We start from the raw sequence: 23,039 nt of genomic DNA, 5'->3' as shown, positions 1-23,039 counted from the left end.
TCAGTTTGAAACAGCACTTGCTCTTTTGTCATCTCATTATTGCGAGCTGCAATTATGCTGTACTCATTTTCTTTAAAAACATGCAGCTATTATGCAATTCACAATTTTTATATTAAAAAATCTTTTGTTATTTCCCCCAGAAAAAAAATACATCTCATTATTGCTTTTTGTGTGAACACACACGCCATTTTCTCCATTTACAGGTTTGCCCCAAGAGAGCTGTGTGTGTTGGACTATTTTAGCACTGAGCTGGATCCATGCCACTACACACCAAGAACTCCCCTCTTTACATCCTTCCAACAGACCATGAAAGCGCACCTTCTTGTGTCAGCGCTCATTTCCGTTGCGATCTTTTCCAGCTTACTTCCTCCAATATCAGAATCCTTGGAGCCGCATGTCAACGCTGCTTAGTGTCGGAGCTCACTCACGTGGTTTCGTTTCAAGATTAAATTACATTCTTGCTTTTACTCCTCAGAGCCCCCGCTAACAGGGGGCCGGGCACCTTTAAACAACACGCCAGGTGTCACCTCAGCGATCACATGTTTTCTAGGCCAGACTTTGGAGCTGAGGCGCAAACACAGCCACACTCGGCAGAATTATAAAGTGGGGCTGCCACTGCACCTTCTTGTGTTTTTGCTCCGATCAACATTAAAGCTGCATGACACAACTTCTTGGCAGCCTCAAAAGGCAGCAAAAGGGATATGTTAAAACTTCAGTACCTGCAAATCCGACAACAAACTGCCAGGCTCGGTCTTTGATGATTTATTCCAAGAGCTGTGTGGGGAACCTTAAGTACCAACCAAAAGTGTTCTTAGCATCACATAACTACAATTGCCAAAAGTCTGCAGTGACAGCTTGGTCAGATGAATAACAAACGAACTCTGTAAAACACAACTCGAATCATTTTCCTTCCACCTTAAAGGATTTTCTCGAATCATTTTTCCTCATGTGAATCTACTGTAGATTGCAAAGCCTAGTTGTGAATATCAAGGGGGCATAAATAGAAACGATCTGATTTATATGTAAATCTCAATGTGTACCCACAAGTGGTAACCGTGATGATGTATTACAGTCCTATTTCCAAACGTTAAAGCATTAGTGTCTTAGCAACACATAGGCAGCCTGTCGCGTAGACACCTAATCTTTAGGTCACTGTTGTCACTGAGAGATTAAGTTGCTGACCCCAAACTATAACGGCTCTTAACTTGAATCCAGCTGGGGAATTAATTCACAGTCTTTCACTCCCCTCAAGTCTTAAGCATAAAATACTCCAAAATACATTTCAAAATGAAAAGGCATGTTACCAAGTTCACTTCACTTCTGCTTGCATTTCATTCAGTTCAATTCAGCTTTCTACCTCAATATACTTTACAATATTAGAAAGAAAATTCAACAATAACATGACCCACTATGAGCAATCACTCGGTGACAGTTGGAGGAACAACTCCCTTTTAACAGGAAGAAATCTGCCACGACTAGTTGGGAATGAAGGGAAAGAGAAGAGAGCAAAGAAAGACGGGACAAAAGGCAAACTGTGGAAGAGAGAGTCTGCATTTAAGAATTCCTAATGATTAAATGCAGTAGTGGTGTATAAACACACAGAGAGTAAAAAGAGATCAGGGAAAAAATGAATGCTCAGTGTATCATGGCAAGTCCCCCTACACCCTAAGCCTATTGCAGCATAACTAAGGTCAGGGTCACCTGATCCAGCCCTAACTATACGCTTTATCAAAAGGAAAGTTTTAAGCCCCATCTTGAAAGCAGAGACAGAGTCTGTCTCCTGAATACAAACTTGGAGCTGTTTCCAGAGTAGAGGGCCCTGACACCTGTTCTACTTTTGAAAATTCTAGGAACCAAAAATAAGCCTGCAGTCTGACTGAAGCCCTCTTTCAGGATGATTAGATACTATGAAGTCGTTAAGTTATGACAGAGCCTGATTATTCAAGATTTTCTACTTAAGGATAAAGATTTTAAAGCCAATGAGGAGAAGAAGCTAATATGGAAAAAAAAATGGTCTCTCAAGCCAGTCCCAGTCTAACTTTTCAGCATCACTCTGACATGGGATGTTGCTAATTTTTGAGTTATTGCACGAATGAATGAAAACAGTCCAACATATTTGTTTAATGAGCACACTGAAGGACATATCCTGGACAAAAATGACTTCTGAATTCTTCACAGTGTTACTGGAGGCCAGCAGTAGAGTAACCTTAGTTTAGTGTGAATCTAGAATTGGAAAAGTAGAGGTCATCCAGGTCTTTATGTCTTTATTACTTTTCTGCAGTTTAACTAATTGGTGCAGTTATCTGGCTTCATGGATACATAAAGTTGTGTCTCATCTGCACTGCAATGAAAATGTATGCAGTGTTTTCTAATAATATTGCTGACAACTTTAAACAACATGTAGAGGTCTTTATTTCTGATGCTATTCAACATGCTATGGTTACTGCTACCGTGATTTTTGTATCAATAGAAAAAACCAGCAAAATTTGCAACAATCATTTGATTATCTGATCCAAAGATAACTAATCGGTGACTATCATGGGTGCTGAGTTGTCTTTAACAGTGAAACCACAGCGTGAAACAACATGAGCAGTATCTCAAGTTATGATGCAGAAGTGCAAAATGCTTTGACTACGATGATGTAAAAATGCTTTAACGAGGTTATAAATACATGGAAAAAGATGTTGGCAAATAATGATAAGATTTAAAATTCCAGCACCCAATCAGAAGAAGAGTGCATGAGAATGACTGAAACAGGGACATCAAGGATTTGCAAACAATCTGCACAGCAGCAAGAAGTAGGTACTCTTTCTGATATATATCCATATATAGATATACAAAATGTTGGATTTTTTTTTAAAGATTTATTGACATTTGGTGATAGCATTCAAAATACGAACGTTGTCGACAGAGAATCGGCACAGTGCCCTCTGGTGGACAAACCACTACTCATAACGTATCACTTTTTACATTTTTCATTTATCAACTGTTATTAAAGCCGATAGATCGGCAAATAACTGATATTGTTCGATATATGGGTCCAATTATCTTTGGGGTTTGGAACTGAACTGACATTTGAAGAAAATGTCTTGAGCTTTAGAAAATCACGTTGGACATTTTTTGCAATTTTATGACGAAGTCACACCATAAAAATTCACAAATTCATCTATACTGCATTGCAGTTTTGCAATGACAATGTTCTTTGACGGATATACTTAAAAGAGGCGCAGCAGGTGAAAATGCACTTAGCAGAATATGATTTAAATGTGACTTTACATACTTTTTCACTCCTACTGTGTGACAACAGCCTTCAGTTCGTCTATTCTTGGTGATATAAATAAAAAAGAATGTGATTCAGTGGTGTTGAAACATTTTGTCTGTTATTTCATGCGAGATCAGAAGACAGGTGGCTTGTTACAATAAATCTTTCCCACAGAATCCACTTGATCCTAGAGAGCAGGGAGTGGCTCGGTGCACGGCTGTTCAGCAACTGGCTCTGGTGATCGTGTAACTGATACCTACGTACCAAAGTATTTATATCGCACTGCCAACATTCACACAAGCTGAAAAGCATTTGAGAAAAGTCAACTTGCACTTTCTCATGAGACAAACTTGATAAGGGTGTGACTGGGGGCTGTTTTTTTTTTTTCCTCTTTCTAATCGTATTCCACAAAATTCTTTAGAAGATAACGTCCCACGGCCTTTCGGAGTCTTCACACACTACTTCAGCCATTTAAATGTTAAACTAGCCACAGGCAAAATGAAAAGGATTTGAACTCCCAGCTCAGACAGGCTCTGTGGTTTTCAGGTAATATAGCTTCAAAATCAGTTTTCCTCTCTGAGAACACTTCAAAACTGTCTATCAAGAGTTTGACTGATCCACACAGAGAATATCTGGACCAGCTGTCAGTGCGGTTATTCCGAGCACAAACACTGACATTACTAATTCATCTCCATGGTTGCTGCTTTGTAGCAGCAGGCAACACACTCCAAAACAGCTCTGAGGGCTGACTGTGTTACAAAGTGAACAAATCATCCGATGCATCCGCAACATAATCATGCAAGATGTTCCATCAGAGCTATTAACACACAAGCAAGTTATACATCTGCAATAGAAGATCCAATGAGGGATGACTTATTACTGAGAGGAGATTTACTTTCTGTGAGATGACATATTGGTTTAGAAAAAAAGATGCTGAGAGGAGTGAACGCAGGCAGACAATGCTGAATCCTCTTTCGTTTTCGAGCTTTTTGACTTTTTATATCTGATATTGAAAACCGGGAACATCCTCTGAAACACCCCCCCCCACACACACACACACACACAAACACACATAGGCTACACACACCACTGAGCACTGTCATAAAATGATGCAGGCAATGTCACGTTTAATGTCCAGTGAAATATTAACGTGCCACTGTTTGCACAAAGGAGAAAGTTCACAGCACCGAAAGCGAGCCAGGAGCGCATTTAAACAGTTGAACGCGCACTCAGAGGCAACTTTTTTTCAAGTTAGGGAACCACAATCGGAGCAGAAGACAATTTGACTTCAGCATAAATCTGTAAATTGCAGGGACATGGCGGTTTTAACCCCTCACAGTCAACTTTAAGACTGTAACTCTTGCTTTTGGACTATGCCTCTCCATACCCAAACTAAGTATTTCTCTTTTCTCTTCTTTTACCTGTTGGTCCCTCCATGCTATCTGCGTAGATCCTGATGGCCAGCATCAGTAGCAATGCTGCTGAATACATGTTGGCAGAAGAAGTAAAGTCCAGCTCGTCACAAGAAGCAAATCCTAGAGGAAACTCCAGCAGCAGGAGCAACAACAGCGGCAGGACTGGAGAGAAGTTGCGCGCTCAGCTCCATTCATCGCCGCCTGCACTGATCCCTCCACATCCCGCACAGGGAGCATCTGATTTCAAGCTAAAGCGTTCAAAAGAGCCCCCCTTTCCTGTAACGGCTCCGCTACTTTTTCTTTTTTTTCTGTGTGCACTGTGAGCAAGCGGGACGCAGGAATGCGGGTCTGCGGCGCCTCCATGTGGCGAGGAAGGGGAGCTCACGGTCGGAGAGCCACACGAAGCCAAGCGCTTGGTTTTAATTGCGCGGAGCCAGTTTCTTCAAGAAACACGTTTAACCCAATAAAAGGATGCAAAAATGAGGAGATAAGCCATGAAGAAAACAAACAAAATAAAGTCATAATGTTTACATATATATTTATTATAAAAGGCAGAATTCACTTTTAGGAATTCCAGCTGATGAAATTATAAGATAAATATTAGAAATACCAGATTTAAAAGTCAAAGTCATGAGCTAGTGTAAATGAAAATAAACTTCAATTTTCGATTAAATCTGAATTCTGAGTAAGAAACATATTCAGGTAAGTGAAAACTGTTATTTGAGATTAAAAAGTGAAATGAAATCTGAAGCTATAATGGCCATTTAGTCAAACAGGAGAGAACAGCTGGTCAAGGGATAGCTCAGTATGAGTCAGGGTTGGTCCAGGTCCAGGTCCAGGTGTCCAAGTTTAAAAATATAAAAACAGTTTTATATTATACAAAATATTAAATAATAATTCTCATAATTCCAGCTCCTACTGCAGTTTTGAATATGACTTTCTTTTCTTTTTTTTAAAGCATAGCCTCCAAAGTTTGCGGGGGCGAGCTGTATCAGCACAATATTAAACATACATTTCAGGGGGATATTTTTCCTCGGTCTTCCCTTTAAGTGCATTTTTGGCTTCCAAGCAGCTTTATTCCACCTTGGCCCTTGCTCTCCATTATTATGCTAAAAAGCAACAGATTAAATTCTGACTCACTTGTGGTGAGATATTTAAGCACTAACACCTTGCCAAAGGCTGCCCGAGCTCTGTCCGCTCTCTGCGGTTGTATATATTGTGTATTAATATGATGTGGAAGTAGCTGCTCTCTCTGTCAATATCTAGCATGCTGCTTTGTGGCAGCAGGGTGGCGATGTGATGAAGTGAGAGTGTGTTGTACCTGGACAGCTTGGGTTCAAGCCACAGATGAAAAGCCGGTGGCAAAGTCAGCTGCTGATTCTCATTTTCCAGCTCCAGCAGTGCCATTCTGCAGGTGATCTCTGACTTTGCCTCTTGGGTTTGTTTTAATTAATGTGTGCTTAGCAGATATCACCGGCTTCTTGTTTGAAATATTTTTTGAAATATTACATACAAATAAATGATCATTCTTTATGAATGCATTCTGTTTCTTGTGTTTTTGGTCTTGATGATTTGATCCAATCTCACTTTTCAGATTTAAGTCAGTTTAAGTCAGAAACAACAACTCTTAACTCTAAGAGTTTCACCAAATTGTTCCTCTGTTTTTGAGAAGCATTTTTGTGGTATGGTTTTGGTCCACTTGTGCCATTTGATGGCAAGGGTCACTGGAAATTAGGCCAGGAGTTATGAGGTTTGTCCTATAAAGCAACATTTCTACCCAGTTTGGAATGAACCATTGGAGGATGATAGTGCTCTCACAGTAATCAGATCTTGACAGTGTTGACAAGTGAGATTTAAACCACTGCCATCAGCAAAACACTAAATGAGGGATTGTCTTTTGGAGAGCAAATGATTATCGCCTTCAGCAGCATTTTAGAGTCTTGTAGAAAGATGTGTACTGAAAATGTTCTGACACCTTTTTTCTTGAAACTGTCATTCATCTACATTATGACTTTCAAGATAGGAAGAGCTGGAGGTACAGATTTAAAGAAGGTATGATTTTCACTCGGAATGACCAGGATTAGAAACAAGTATATCAGGTGGGCAGCTCAGGTTGAGCAGTTTTCAGGAAAAGTTGAGATGATTTGTGTGCAGAGGTGAAAAAATGGTGACTATGAAGCTGCCAGGAGGGAGGAAAAGAGGAAGACCACTTAGAAGGTGAATGGATGTAGTGAATGAGGACGTGTGGGGGCTTGATGTGACAGAGGAGGATGCTAGGTAGATGGATGATCAGCTACTTAAAGGGGCCTGTCAGAAAAAGAAGAAGAAGTAGAGGTATGGCAATGAAAATGCACTGAAGAACTTTATTGAAAGCAGTGACTCAAAACTTTATAGACATCAAAAGTCTCAGCGAACATGTCCATCATGCAAGTTGTGATATAAATTTAACAAAACTAACAAAGGCTAAAACTGATGAGATTTTCTCTGTATTTTTATTGATTTTAGTTTTCCAAGTTCAAGAATTCATGTTTTTACAAGTATCCAGTGGCAGAGGGGGGACACTCATTCCAATATTTAGTGCATATAGCTTTCAGCAAGCAACATGCAAAAGCTTGATATACGATTTGTACAATCAGATTTAAAACAGGAATTCACGTCAAGATAAGTAATTTATCTAACTGCTGAACTGCCTGTGATCCTTTCCATTGGGTGGGGAAAAAATCAGACAGGCGTTTATGCTCTGTAAACCAACAGAACAAAACAGGTGAAAACTACTGAAGTAGACGTAATATCAGCTGAAATAATACCCAGATTAAAATCAGATTTTGAGGCAGGGTCACTCTGTGAGATGGAGCTTTAGATGCACCTGGGGAAAAAAAATGCTGCCTTAAGACCCAATGGTGATAGCTGACATGCTGTTTTAGCCTATAGGTTGTTTGGGGTTTTTTTTCCTTTTCTTTTTTGATGTACACGGAGGATTCAGTTCCTGAAGTGTGTCAGACCATAATCCTGTCATTTAGTTACCAAGTACTGTACATGAAAACTTCTCCCTTTTTTCACTGTAGTTCAGGAGGAAAGACCAACAGGTGTACTGGAAGCGTTTGTAGAACTTTCTTGCAGCCCTAGAGGTCTACAAGCTGAAGCTAGCATTTAGAGGCCACAAAGCTAAAAACAGACACATGGCTCTGAAGGCTGCTCTCAAAATCAGTTCACTACAGTTATGTTATTGTGCATAATCCCACTATGATTTCCAAAATAATGTTTAATATTAAGTTTTTCTATATAGAACTTTTCTGCTTTATAAATTGTTTAAAAAATAGAACACAAACTATGATTAAAAAATCTAAAGTGTATACATAGGTGTAAAATGTGAATAATATAATAGCTTGGAAACCACAACTTGCTATTTTAATTCAGCACATCACAGTCCATAAGTCTCTGAGACAAACTCTGAAAACCTGCTCACGGGAGCATTGTGGATTGCCAATAAAGCCAGCATGGAGATTTACCAACAGTGTTAAGTAGAACCACACAAATGAGTTAGAAAAAACACTCGCATTACCTGGTGTTGTACCACCCTTGTAGCAACATCAAGAAAATGATCCCAATATATACAGCATACAAGATAGTACCTGCTTGTCTTCACATCTTTTGGTCTGAAAGTGGAATGGACTGTTGGTCCTGTTATTGATTTGAGCTCAGGTAAATTAGTCCTAAGCCCTTGCAGCTAGAAAGGCTGAGTAGTAATGCAATGACCCAGACTGTGAAAGGTACTTTTATCCTCTGGTCTTTGATTCTCTGCAGGACCATTCCAAAGTGACAGGGCCATAGTTTGGGAGTCGGTGGATAAATAGCCATGTACACTCTGTGATGGTCACTCAGCCTTTTATTTTGAAAAATTATCAACCAACTGCAGGGCAAAGTGCAGCCAACTCTTCCCTATACCTGTTAGATTTGTGCACTGGCCCATATCCACTTGGCTGTAGCTTCAGATGGTAGCGAGCCATGTTGCTGCTCACTGCTGGACTACTGGCTGCTCCAAAGACAGGAAAAGCAGGATCAAGACTCTTTATTACCCCCTGCCTATGAAAAATTGATTTTGTGGCCTCAAGGCTTTTAACTTGTGTCTGGGAGATATTTATTTTAAGACGAGAGTAGGAGAAGGGAGGACGGGGGAGCTGCTTCATTTGCTAGGCTGTAATAATTCAATGCAATTTTTTATACTATTGGGAGAGATTGATATATTGGTGTGAGTGATATAGTGGTCCACATGCCCTTCAAGTCTAATAACTTCCTCCATGTTCATGTTAACAGCTCGCCAATAAAGTGCTTATATTACATGTTATATAACCAGTTAATTTGCTCACAGTAATTCTGCTATATTTCATGTCAGCTGTGTCACCTGTATTGTAGCTTGGAAACTATAAAGGCGGTAAGCTCAGAGCCCCAGCTGGTGATCATGATTAGGCAAACACCCACCAGCAGAAATAGCAATCTGTTACATCTGCAGAGAAGCACAGAGTTATTCTTCTTACATGGCCCAAAGTACCTATTTTTAGGATTTACATCAGTTTCTTTCTTCCGGCCTGTTGCAGTCTCATGTCGGGATTAAACATGAATTGATTTTAATTTGAACTTTTCTTCTATCAGAGAGAATTGTCTACTTGTTACAGAGTATTCCCAGTCATTCCCAGACATTGTCTCTGCCTTAATTTCTGTGGGGAAGAGTATGTGATTTCCCCTAACCAGTGACTAAAGCTTGTAAACAACTTGATGACACTGTTGGTCCCAAACATGGTGTTGACTGGCTAATTGTTTGTCTTCCTACAGTACTCGCTGGACTTGGGTATTGTTTTTAGACAAACTATTTAACTCAGTAAAGTAGATGGATTCTAAGGGCCGATTTTTGAAAACAGTTTCTGTGACTCTGCAGCATTTTTGTGCATAATATTTGATTTTCAAAGAGTGGGTAAAACCATCTTTGAATATCTCCAAAAGTTGAATCTGTTCATCTGGACGTAGCGTTTTGTGGGAGAAACGTTTCGTCACTCATCCAAGTGACTTCTTCAGTCTCAGCTGACTGCAGGTTTCCCCAAACCTTATAAACTGTACATTTGCATAATGACTGAAACCAGCCCACTGAAGGAACAATGGGCTGTGAGGTCAGTTCCTTAATCATAATTATGCAAATTCCCATGACCATTGATCAACAATCACTGACCAAAACCCACCGATCAAAGAACACTGATCAATGGCCATGAGTACCATTCACAGAGAGTTGGGGAATGGCTGCAATCACTGACGAAACGTTTCTCCCACAAAACGCTACGTCCAGATGAACAGATTCAACTTTTGGAGATTTACTTTCCTGGATGATTGAGAATGCATCAAGACATCTTTGAATATGCATGAACACCTTGAGTTGGTGCTTGACTACACCTTCTCTTAATTCTAAGGTTTTACATATAAGTACATAATATGTTTCCAGTCCTTACCTACACTTTGGTTTAGTTTATTACTGTTTTTTACTAAACCTCTGAATAGAGTTTGGAAGGGGAATATTTTGTGCTTTTGATATTATTTTTGCAGTTTTCAAGTCAACTAAAGCGTAAATCAAAAGAGAACTGTTGGATTTGTGATTGTCATTTATGCTTAGAAATATCTACGAAATATCTACCTGGCATGCACACACAACTTAAGGTCAGGAGAGAGGTTATATCTTGCTCTTACTGATTTATGGTATGGGAGGACACCCACTCTGTATCTGGTTAAGTATAAGAGCCTTTTGTTTAGATGGACCGCTAGACTCCTGGCACCAGCTTTGAGGAGTCTTCACAGGTTCACATTCTCACACACACACACACACACACACACACACACACACACACACACACACACACACACACACACACACAGAGTTACAAAAGCACAGGCAAGGTACTCTTTGTGTGTATGTATACGTCATATGTTAATGAACCTATGCATATTTATGTAACCACAATAAAAGGAGTGCTATGGGGAACCTGGCTGAGAGTCTGACGGAGGTCAAGTGGGTGGAACGGCACTTGGCTCTGGGCAGGCTTCCCTCATGCATGAGTAGCCCACCGAACTTTGCCTACTTGGTGTTCAGTGCTTTTGCGGTGTAGTTAAATTGTCTCGTTCCAGCGGTGGGCCTGTGCTTGCTTTAGCTACTTTCTTGATGTTTGAGAACTGGTGTATGTTGGCATTGGTCCAAAACAAGTCAGCAGGTCGGTTAGTGCAAAGCTTTGCCATAGTGAGTCTGGGCAGTGTCAAACTGACGGTTTTCACTTTCAGTTTTACACTTTATGGTTTATAAGGTAATATTGTTGCATCATAGACTACTTGTGTCACTTTTTGTTTACAACAACATGCTACACTGTGGCTTAAATATTGCTGAGCTACCAGGAGTGTTCCGTTCACTGTTTACACTATACTGTAGAAAATTCTGTTGGAATCTGAAGGCTTGTGAAATCTGTTTAACTTTATTTTACTCTGTTTGGCATGACCATGTGCAGGGACTCATGGAAGTTACTTGTGGGCTGCATGTCATTGGAATAGGTTTGTCATAGACTCATCTCACAGGTGTAGGTGGAGCATTTCAAAAGTAAAGGTGGCTTCAAGTCCTCAGTCTCCAAAGGTCTTCAGGCAGGAGTGTGGGACAGACACACAGTTTAAGTTCTGTGTCCTGAGTGAGGACGTTAAATGGTTATCAGCCGAGGAACACAGCTGAGTAACAGCAGATCAGGATGGATAAAAAAGGAACCGTGCTGATATAAGCAGAAGAAGACATTGCCAAAAGATATTCCTGATCAAAGGGGTGACATTTTCTGTTTTTTTTTTCAATCAAAACCACTGTTTTACCCGCAATGAGCAATGAGAAATTCTTCTAATAGCACTAAGGCAGTCAAGCTTAGCCTATAGGCCTCATTAGGAAAAATATAGCTGGCTGTCATGGCAAATATAAAAGGGATAAAGGTTTGGTTCGAGAACCAAAACAGTGAGAATGTCTTCAGTAGAGATGGAAAGCATCTGTTATATAACATTTAAATATTTTACTGTGATGATCATCTGTGCCAAAAGCAGACCTGACTGAACACCAGAATCAGAAGGCATTAAATCATCATTAGATCATTTGAAAACCTCAGAGGGATGCTTTCAATACAGAAGAACATTTTCAGAGGTGGTGGACTAATAATCATAAGTCATAATTAAGACATAAAACTAATGATCAACATGAACATTTTTCTTCCTCTACATCAACATTTTATTGACCTATCCACTGACCCTGACCTTCTTGAAGGCAAACATATTTTTGAGGCAATTTGTGAAATAACTGATGATGTCTCCTAAGACCAGTAGAGGTCACTTAATGCAATGTAACTATGGGTTGGTCCACGTAAGATATTCATTTTAATTTTTTATGGAGAGCCATTAGGGACAGCTAGGAACACTGTTTCTACCTGACATGTTCAGGCTACACATTTCAGGAGTTTCTTTTTAGGTATATATACACTCTTACAGGTGCAAGCTTTAATGGGTTAGTTGGTGAAGGGAAACTTTAATTTCAATTCAATTACATTTTACAATTTCATTATTTAATAAATAAAGTATTTAATAATACAATTTTATTTCTCTTGCACCAAATCACAGCATCAGTTACCTCAAGGTGCTTTATATTGTTAGGTAAAGACCCACCAGTAATACAGAGAAAACCCTAACAATCAGATGATCCAATATGAGCAAGCGCTGTGGCAATAGTGGGAAAGAAATACTCTCTTTAAACAGGACGGAAACCTCTGGCAGGACCAGGCTTGTGGAGGAGGGGGGGTGACAGGACAAAGACCTGCTGTGGAAGAGAGCCAGAAATTAATAATAACCAATGATTAAATGCAGAGTGGTGAATGAACAAATAGTGAGTGAAAAATGGTGAATAAGGAAGAAACACTCAGTCCGTCATGAGAAGCCCCCAGAAGCCTAGGCCTATTGCAGCATAACTAAGATAACTGGCTTCATGGATAGATAAAGTTGGGTGTCATCTGTAAAGAAGTGAAAATGTATGCCATGCCTTCTAATGATACTAAGGCAAGCATGTATAATGTAAAAAGAATTGGTCCTGGCATGGAACCCTGTGGAACTCCATATGTGGAACTCTCCATTTACATGAACAAATTGGAGTCTACCAGATAGATATGATCCAAACCACTGCAGCGCAGTACCTTTAATACCTACTGTTGGGTCTGTTCCCACAAACCCCGCTAATTCTAGAGACTTATTCATCATGAAAGAAAACAAGACAGTCAGCGATCGATCGATTACTTGCGCAAGGGAGGCCTCATCTATGTCCAGCATGGAAATGACCCCAAATCCGGCCTCCTCTCGCTGCCTTTTATTGAGAGACAGTTCACACAAAACACAGCAAAGCAACGCCCACATGGTTCTAAGGCATTGTATGTATATGTGTGTGAACCTTTGTATGTAAGTAGGAATGTGTGTGTGTGTGTGTGTGTGTGTGTGTGTGTGTGTGTGTGTGTGTGTGTGTGTGTGTGTGTGTGTGTGTGTGTGTGTGTGTGTGTGTGTGTGTGTGTGTGTGTGTGTGAGACCTCCTGCTGACCAAAGGGTCGTAAAAGCAGGAAGCTTACAACACAAGAAACAGATCTTTCAGATAGGATGTATCTACAATAAAACCTCCCTCAACACAAGGTGGTTAGAGGTGCTCAGGATCAAAGGAATGGCTTTGGTAATACTGCTTGAACTAAGACTGTACAAATTTAAGAAACACAATGGCAACATTCAACAATTAGACCTAACACCTACAACATGCACTGATCACAGGTGGTCAACAGTACTGAAGGCTGCACTGAGATTAAGACGGACAAGCACAGAGATAAGTCTACTGTCAGGGGCCATAAGAAGATCATTTCTAACCTTCATTAGTGCTGGTTTTGTTCTGTGACGAGCTCTGAAACCTGTCAGAAACTCTTCAGATAAGCCATTTCTCTGCAGATGATCATGCAGTTGTTTTGTGACTACTCTAAGAATTTGTGAGATAAAAGGAAGGTGACTTTAATACCACAAAGCAACATGTGTGCATGTGAATTTACTACTTTGGTTATCATGGCAATATTTTTTTTAAGTTGATATAGAAAATTCTGCCAGGAGAACACTTACATATGCCAGAACAAAATATTCTTTTAAAATCCTGTTTTATATCAATTAGTTCTAAATAATAAGTAATCAAAACAAACACCAAGGATCATCTGTATATACTGAATTCTTGGCCAATTTTCCTACAATTTTACTTAAACACTGGACTATATTACACAGATTTAATCCTATCATACATTGAGACCAGTGCACTCCTGGTGTATGGTGTTCTAGTTTGGGTGCACAAAGCTAAGGACAGCCTACCAGGAATGCACTGCTGCTGTTGTTGTGGTGTTTGTGTTACATTTGAAGTGATTTAATATGAGTGGAAAGGTAAACGAAGGGTTGCAGAGGAAGCTTTTGAGCAAGCGGATGCCAAGCTGCTGCGGTAGCACTTTTTATCACACGCTTCCTGAGTCAGACCTTTAGTTGAGGTCTTATTATTCACAATATGTTCTGTATACAAGTAGCTCAGTAGATATAAGTCACTGGTCAACATAAGGTCTCGGCTGTTTCATAATTTATCTGGGCAGCAGAGCAGATAGCCTGTGTTTCCCCTTGTTACTGATGAATAGCCTTGAATAAATCGCATCTAACATTTTAGTATAAACAGCCTGTTTTTAATGTTAGGGTGGCCTGTTTTTAATCAGCCATGTGGTCAAATATTCACACCAGATTGTGCTTTCCTCCACATCCAACAGATTTTTTATTTAGAGGGGCCTGCTTGACAATTCTGAATTGGTACAGAGCACACCACAAAAACAGTACTTAGTTTCATGCATTTAAAAAGTTTGACCACTTATTTTTTTTACACTTATTATAGTGCATGGTGACAAATTATAGGCTCAGTTATGTAAGCACTGGGTATTCAGCACAGTTGTGCATGCACCTGTTTTTAGCGAGTAATGTGGGTGGGCGGGAAATACCAATGCAAATACCTGGGGTCGTATGCAGGGAAGTAAAGTTTGGAGCGTTAACTGCAGTCACATCACAGTGTCTATAGTGGTGTGACATTTTAACCGCTGTTCTGCTAATGGAATGTAAGCAACACCTGCAGCTGTTACAAAACATGTATGCAATACTCTCTACGCATTGGTTAATGTGCTCAATAAAAAAAAGAGAGAGAGAGAAAGAGAAAGAGTGTCATGGTCCCTGTGCCTCGCCGGCTGACCCCACGCTAGGCGACATGTTTTGTTTTCTGCTCCCTCTTTCTCTCTCCTCTGCCGGGGCGGTGCTCATTACATGGCCCAAGCCCCTGTGTTCAGTCACTACACCTGCCCATGATCCCCAGTGCTCCTGAGTCCTACTTAAGACAGCGGTCCTACGCTACTCATCGCTGGATCGTTGAGCAATTTGCATCTTTCCTTGATCTGTCCCTGCAAACCTGAAAACCCCGCAAACGAGTGTGTGGAAGCGTGAGTGGCTGCAGAGGAGAGTGGGGAGTGTGGGGGAGTGGGGGGGAGTGGGGAGTGTGTGTGTGTGTGTGGGGGGGCACTGTCTTAGGGCGAGAGGCAGAGTATAGCTGGACAGGTCACCAGTGTATCGCAGGGCTAACACAGACACAGACAACCATTCACACTCACATTCACACTTATGGGCAATTTAGTTTCCCCAATTATTATTTTCCCCAATTTTATTTTTTATTTTTCAGTCAGAACCGACAGGGGAGAGAAAGAAAGAGAGGTTGGGAAGAGAGTTCCATGCTGTAAAAACTGAGGTGGTTTAAAAACTGAGTTTTGAAAACAGTTTCCAAAATCTTTTTTTCTTAAGGAAAAGAAAAGGAAACCTCAAAGGTGTAGTCTTAGTTTTGCAGTATTAGCTTTGGCCACATGAAGGCAGCAGACAAACCTATAAACACAATGACAATACTTGTTGAGCCTATCAAAAGGCAACGGTAAAGAAGTAAAACATAAAAATAAGAATTAAAAACAAAACAAAACATAAAAATGCCAAAACAGTTTCAAAAGCTGTTTCACAATTTCCCACTTCAGGCAGGTCAATAACCACAAACTGGTCCTAGTGAATTCATTTTCATCAAGCATTCTGACAATTTCATCAAGTTAGTGTCAGACAGACACAATTTATCTTTTGTAATAAAAGCAGCAGTTTCCAAGGCCAAATTTACATTCCTTTAAAATCCTAATATTCCCTGCAGTAAAAAAACAAAACAAAACAAAAAAACCTTAAAATACAGTGGTCCACTTATTTATTTTGCATGTAGCACTTACCCAAAAATAAATAATAAGGGGTGATAGAGTTTAGCGCTTGATATTAAACAGTATAATCTTTTTTCCATTTTCATGGCCACTGCGTCACCTGGTTCCTCCATTTCTCCAGCTGCACAACAGCGACCAGTCAAAAGACCCACATGATTTCCTGCATATAAACAGCTTATTTCTTTGTCATGTTGTGCAGCATGGCCTTCAGCTACATCAGCATCAGCCTGCAGTGCCTGAAAAAGACAACAGTGAAAGTGTTTCTTATGTGTTGAATTTTCCATGGAACCCAATTGCAAAATGTCTCATACATGTCATAGATACATGTATCTATATACTATATGCTATTATCATCCTAATGATACAGTAAAACATAACATGCTTAAAGTGATTTACCTGCTACATTTTAAAGGTAGTCAGCTTGTTCTTTGGTTTTCTTTTGTTGTCAAAGGCTTGTTTGCTGATAAAATAATTCAGATGAATAAATCCAAGTTAGTATTGATTTAAGAAAAAAATTCTGCGCTTTGCTATCATACTCTTTTGCCTTGCTAGCTTTGCAACAGTCACACTACGGAAAAACAATGGTTGCAGATTTTGGCAAGACCAAAATTATTGCAGCTATGTGCAAAAAAGTAGCAGTCTCAGTCTCATTGCCTCTGAAATGGTTGCTTTGCAGGACAAGGTCTGCAACTACTTACAGTTACTACTTACACAATTAGTGATGGCAAACAGAGGCCCTGCCGATGAGTTGGGATCATCTGCGCATAGTGGCATCGATTGCAACGTATTGGCAATCTCTCCGCATTTATAAATTAGATGCTAATTACCTACAAACATTAGTCAATCTGTATGACAGTGATTGCACTCACTATATGTTTGAATACAGGTAGTACAAATACACAAATTACATATTACAAATGGATGTGGTGACTCAAAACTCTTTAAACAGTACAAAGTCACTATGGATAAACAGTCTGGTGAACTGTCAAGCCTCATTGTGTATATAAGTCATAGCAAATGACCACATGAGTCCGGATGTAAACGGGCCTACATAAACTCTATACAAGTCAAAGTCACATCCATTGGTTAGAATCTGAAATATGTTATATAGATAATTTTTGGTTTTTTATGTTTTTATAGTAGCAGAGTGAGTATTTTCAAAAGCTGTTGCACTAAAGCTGTGTTATCATACTCAACATAGTCTACTGTAGCCCTCAGAATACATGCTGTAGTTTGATCTTTTACACCGAAAATGTAAAGTTTGATTTTTCTCCAGCAAAGCTCTTAAAGTTCCAAACACAACTGACATCTCTGAGCTGACCTTTCCCTCAGCCTTCAGTTCAGATCACGGCCAAGTCAAGAGTACATTTAAAAAGTAAGTAGTAGAGGTTTTTTTGAGTGTGGCACAATTCCAACCTTTTGTAGTGTAGTTCAGTTAGTGAGAAATAAAAAAAACCCCTCTCATTACTCTGTTGTATTGATCCAACACTGTAATTATGCAGCATTTGGTGGACAACGTTTTTATTCCCACACATCAATTTTCCAATTAACCTGACAGAGATTTGAGGGGGAATTTATTCTGTGTCAAGAAAAAAAATGGAACTGGTGTGCTAGGGAAACAAACGTGGGTGGGTATGACGCTTTAAAGGCCGTGACTGTGAGAAGAGTACTGATGCTTATTGGTGCTTAAGTAAAGCAGGCAGCAGACGTTGCACATATCAGGCTGTATAGGGGTGATTTGAGTGACACATTTTGAAAGAATAAACAAAACCAGTGAATAAAATATTTACTGCATGCACAATTGTTATCCTAATCTCTGCAGTTAGCTCATGGGTGCGCTATCCTGGTTTCTAAATGTTGCTGAATCAGTGGTGAAAAATGTGGTGCACTGTTGCATCACACTAAGAAGCTTTTCCCTGTTCCCACATGGTTTTCTGTTGGCTGCATTTGTACACTCCCACAGTAGGGAGGATGGGTTAACTAGTTTCTTTAGCAAATCTATGAATAAAGTGTTAGATTTTAATGATAAAAACAAAATCATAAATTTGTAAAGAAACACTCACTGCCACGTCCAAACATATGTGAGGCCATTTTTCAATGAGCACAGCTGGCAGAGTCCAACATCTGAAATATTTCACAAGACCACAATTAAAAATTGATGTTTGATGTTTTCACTGTTGTGGGATGCATGTGGTTAATATCTTGAAAGCATGTAGTTTGGCACAAACCATTTAATGTGATTGTCTCCTTTGTCTTCTTCCCCTGTCTCTCTAATTTACCTTTGCTGTCAGATGGAGTCTAGGCAGGACTCTGGCTCTCTGGCCCGCCCACAGGTGGCGTCGCTCTTGCCTCCTGGTCCAGCCAGCTCACCTGTTTTCCATTAGCTCAACACCTCTCAGGATTTAAAAGCCCCATTCTTTGGCAGGTTGTTGTCACCCTCGTGGTGGTAATTAGGTGCCTTATATGTGGCCAAGTACATAAGTGAAACTGCACCAACCAGTCCTCTGGTGCCCCAGTGCTCAGTGTCTTTGCTGAAAAACCTTACAGCTTATACTTACCTAAATCCCAGGCTCTATTTTCCTGATTTTCAGTCTTCTTCTTCTAGTAATTATGACATTTAAACCCCGAACAAATATTTCTAGATGCTAAACCAACAAAACCAGTAACAGAAAAGCAAAGGTTAAACCAGGGGTATTGGAAAAAGATACAATCATACATGCACTAAAGTATGATAAAAGTTTTACCATATTGCAGTGAGGAATTGGCAACAATTGTCAGGATACATTTAAGCACAATATGCAGTAAAATCAGCATAATACCCTTCAGCAGTCCAATTTAACTGCATTAGCAATGAGCAGGAGAGACTGCAAAGAAGAATGCAAATTTTCCAACCAGGATTCATAATGAGACATGATAAAACATACATTTTTGTTATGCCTACGTCACAATTTTAGATACTGGAAATTTTGTTTGGGAGTTTTTTGACATTCAGCACTCATTACAGATACTGGAATGCACCAGGTAGCAATCCAAAGATAGCATGAGTCCTGGCAGAAGTGCAGTGGTGTCAAAGAAAAGGATCTTGTAGTGACCAGTAACTTTAAACCCACTATTTTCTCTACCTAAGTCAATTTGATCTCTCTTTGAATGATTAACCACATAAACACAATCGTGATAAAACATCTACTTTAAAGAAGTCTAAAAAAAAGCAAACTATGAAACTGTGTCTTTTGATCGGAAATTAATTGGCAAGTAGTAATAAAAATAATCATCAATAATCATAATAATCATAATGATACTGTTAAAGCAATCCACTGACCTACATATTCATTCACCCATGTGTATGTACTAACATAAACTGCAAATAACTAAGTCAGCGTACTTTCGATGAAACAAACTTGATAAACCATAAATAAATACAAGCAAAATACAAATCAAAAGTAAAGTATAGTGCTTCTCTGTATCTGACTTCATAAGAGAATGCATTTTGTTAAAATAGTTCAGTTTCTGCTGATACAAAGGCTAAACAGTCCTGCATGTATTCTTGTTTTTAAATGTGATATTTACTGTATCACTGGTTAACAGCAGAATTTGATTATGAATTAGTAGCATAACTTTATGTTTTACATAAATACTACCATAGGTCAACAAAATTTCAAGGAAATGTTAAGGAAGCTAGCAGACAGTGTGCCACTTAAAATATTCCACAATATTCAAATGCTGAGGTCACATAGAAAGAAACATCACTCTCATGCAAAGACAGCCTTAAAGCAAAAGCGACAGATGTCAGATGAAAGTGCTATTACTGACCAAAACAAAGATGGACTGGAGCTTCACAGGGAGGCAAAGCCACTGTGAGGGCGAAAATCAGCAGTTGTCAAAGTGGAATACTGGGGACATGTTGCCTTGGCTCTGAGCCTCGGCTGCCCTGGCCTCAGCTCTGATCCAAGAACCAGTCACCTCCCCCCAGGAGGGAGCAACTTTGGGGGGGGACACTGAAGCTGAATAGGAGGGCTGAGACAAAGGGCTGTGTCATGCATCTCAATGCAAACCAGACGCATCGGCCTGTCAGCCCAGAGAGCTATCTCTCTTCCCTGCCCGACACCCCAGTGCCTCAGCCAGTTCAACACTCGTCAGCATTTATTTTCATAAGCGGAGGAGCGGCAAGCTGTCACCGTCCTGGCGAGAGCGCCACTGACATTTCTCCTTATGTGTGTAAAGCTCTCACACAAACACACGGGACACAGGAAGTTCCACTTTGAAAGTTTGCTACCTTTATTGTCTTGGTAATGCTACACTGCCACAGAACACATGCACATACAACTGTAAGCTTTGGTAACTTTAACATAAAAGGCTTCAAATGTCAGATATTCACCTCAGTCATCCACAGACAGAGGATTAACAGCTTAAAAACTCTTTATCCCCAAGGAGATGGCTGACTTTGTCGTCTTTCAGCCATGGCTCAGCTCAGCAGGAGGAGGTAAGGCAATAGTCTTTCTCCCACCATGTCGCACTGGTAGTTTCTTTATATTCACTGTTTTTTGTTTTTTTTAGCTGTACTTCCATGGGCATAATTGTGGTATGAGATGGTTCTCTGAGCGGGGGCTGTTCTCATCAGCACTGAGCAATTACGTGTGCCCCTAGGGGTGCTGATAAAAACACACGCTGAGAATGAACTCTACAATGCCAGGTGATGGTGGGGAGACTACAGCAGGCCCATATTAAACAGAAGCGGCCACAGCAATGTCGAGGTGAATACAGATCACTTCCAGACAGGCAGAGGCAGCCCACACAAGCCACAGCAAGCAGACAGTTCCCCAGTTCCAGACCGGGACACTGGGTTTTGTCAGTCTGCTGACCTATGAAAGGAATCAGTCTCCATCTCCCTCGCCTCATTATACTGGCCAGCCAAGCTGATCGAATAGCATGACTAAAAATATCATTTCCTTGTGGCAGTGTACGTGTATGTATGTGTGTGGAGGGAACACCAAGTGTATGTCTTTCTCACATAGTACACGATTAATCATTCATAATACACAGGTGTGGATTATATTGTGGAGTTGAAGTGATTTGTTTAATTTCACCTCTACCTTAAATCTCTGTCAATTTTTCATGTTAAGATTAAGTGTTTGACACTTTCCGGGTAAATATAAAACAAGATCACAATTACTGCAGACCCTTTAAGTCTGCAGTACTATTAAAGCTGCAGCTTGTGGTCCATGTGTCAGTCACGGACTTCAATACCCACAAATCATATAATGTGACTTAAATATGCTTCTCTTAGGAATACACCAAACATAGCTGTGCTGTCCTCAGATGCCAGTGCAGAACTGGAGCTGGCATAAAACTGCATGCATCACATGGTTTTTACAGATACATCACAGAATTGTCTGTGCATTTCATGTTGTTAAAATGTCTCAGGGTTAAATTTTTGTGGAAGCCACACCAGATTTTATAGAGCAAACGAAAAGGGGCACTATTGAGAATCAGGTCGATTTTCAATTCAATTCAATTTTATTTATATAGCGCCAAATCACAACAAAAGTTGCCTCAAGGCGCTTCATAGGTACAGAGAGCAAGCACTTTGGCGACAGTGGGAAGGAAAAACTCCCTTTTAACAGGAAGAAACCTCCAGCAGAATCAGGCTCAGGGAGGGGCGGGGCCATCTGCTGTGACTGGTTGGGGTGAGAGATGGAAGACAGGATGAAAGACATGCTGTGGAAGAGAGACAGAGATTAGTAAAACATATGATTCAATGCAGAGAGGTCTATTAACACATACTGAGTGAGAAAGGTGACTGGAAAGGAAAAACTCAATGCATCGTGGGAATCCCCGGCAGCCTATGTCTATTGCAGCATAACTAAGGGAGGATTCAGGGTCACCTGGTCCAGCCCTAACTATATGCTTTAGCAAAAAGGAAAGTTTTAAGCCTAATCTTAAGAGTAGAGATAGTGTCTGTCTCCTGAATCCAAACTGGAAGCTGGTTCCACAGAAGAGGGGCCTGAAAACTGAAGGCTCTCCCTCCCATTCTACTTTTAAATACTCTAGGAACAACAAGTAAGCCTGCAGTGCGAAAGCGAAGTGCTCTAATAGGGTGATATGGTACTACAAGGTTATTAAGATAAGATGGGGCCTGATTATTTAAGACCTTGTATGTGAGGAGCAGGATTTTGAATTCAATTCTGGATTTAACAGGAAGCCAATGAAGGGAAGCCAAAACAGGAGAAATATCCTCTCTCTTTCTAGTCCCTGTCAGTACTCTTGCTGCAGCATTTTGGATTAGCTGAAGACTTTTCAGCGAGTTTTTAGGACATCCTGATAATAATGAATTACAGTAGTCCAGCCTGGAAGTAATAAATGCATGAACTAGTTTTTCAGCGTCACTAAGAGACAAGATATTTCTAACTTTAGAGATGTTGCGCAAATGGAAGAAAGCAGTCTTACATATTTGTTTAATATGTGCGTTGACATGTCCTGGTCAAAAATGACTCCAAGGTTCCTCACAGTGTTACTGGAGGCCAAGGTAATGCCATCCAGAGTAAGAATCTGGTTAGATACCATATTTCTAAGATTTTCAGGGCCGAGTACAATAACCTCAGTTTTATCTGAATTAAGAAGCAGAAAGTTAGCGGCCATCCAGGTCTTTATGTCTTTAAGACATTCCTGCAGTTTAACTAATTGGTGTGTGTTACCTGGCTTCATGGATAGATAGAGCTGCGTGTCATCTGCATAGCAGTGAAAATTTATGCTATGTCTTCTAATGAAACTGCCTAAGGGAAGCATGTATAATGTAAACAGAATTGGTCCTAGCACTGAACCCTGTGGAACACCATAATTGACCTTAGTGTCTGAAGAGGACTCTCCATTTACTTGAACAAATTAGAGTCTATTAGATAGATATGATACAAACCACTGCAGTGCAGTACCTGTAATACCTACAGCATGTTCTAATCGCTCTAATAGGATATTATGGTCAACAGT

General features: G+C 40.1%; 1 protein-coding gene across 3 annotated transcripts in view; it reads right to left on the bottom strand.

Annotated features, from left to right (window-relative positions):
* LOC116321133 (receptor-type tyrosine-protein phosphatase U-like) overlaps window positions 1-5,002 on the bottom strand; it is a 261,081-nt gene extending 256,079 nt beyond the window's left edge. For 2 of the 3 annotated variants that reach the window (XM_039605707.1, XM_039605708.1), the window contains exon 1: window positions 4,684-5,002. In XM_039605707.1, coding sequence (XP_039461641.1) covers window positions 4,684-4,753 — 70 coding nt within the window. In that variant the 5' untranslated portion in view covers window positions 4,754-5,002. The remainder of the gene's footprint in view (window positions 1-4,683) is intronic. The other variant, XM_039605709.1, reaches the window with a different exon arrangement.
* Between the last annotated feature and the right edge of the window lie 18,037 nt (window positions 5,003-23,039).

This window comes from Oreochromis aureus, linkage group 22 (assembly GCF_013358895.1).
Source record: "Oreochromis aureus strain Israel breed Guangdong linkage group 22, ZZ_aureus, whole genome shotgun sequence".
Classification (NCBI taxonomy): Eukaryota; Metazoa; Chordata; class Actinopteri; order Cichliformes; family Cichlidae; genus Oreochromis; species Oreochromis aureus.
The sequence above is the reverse complement of the archived record's forward strand: the minus strand, read 5'-3'. Positions and strand labels throughout refer to the sequence as shown.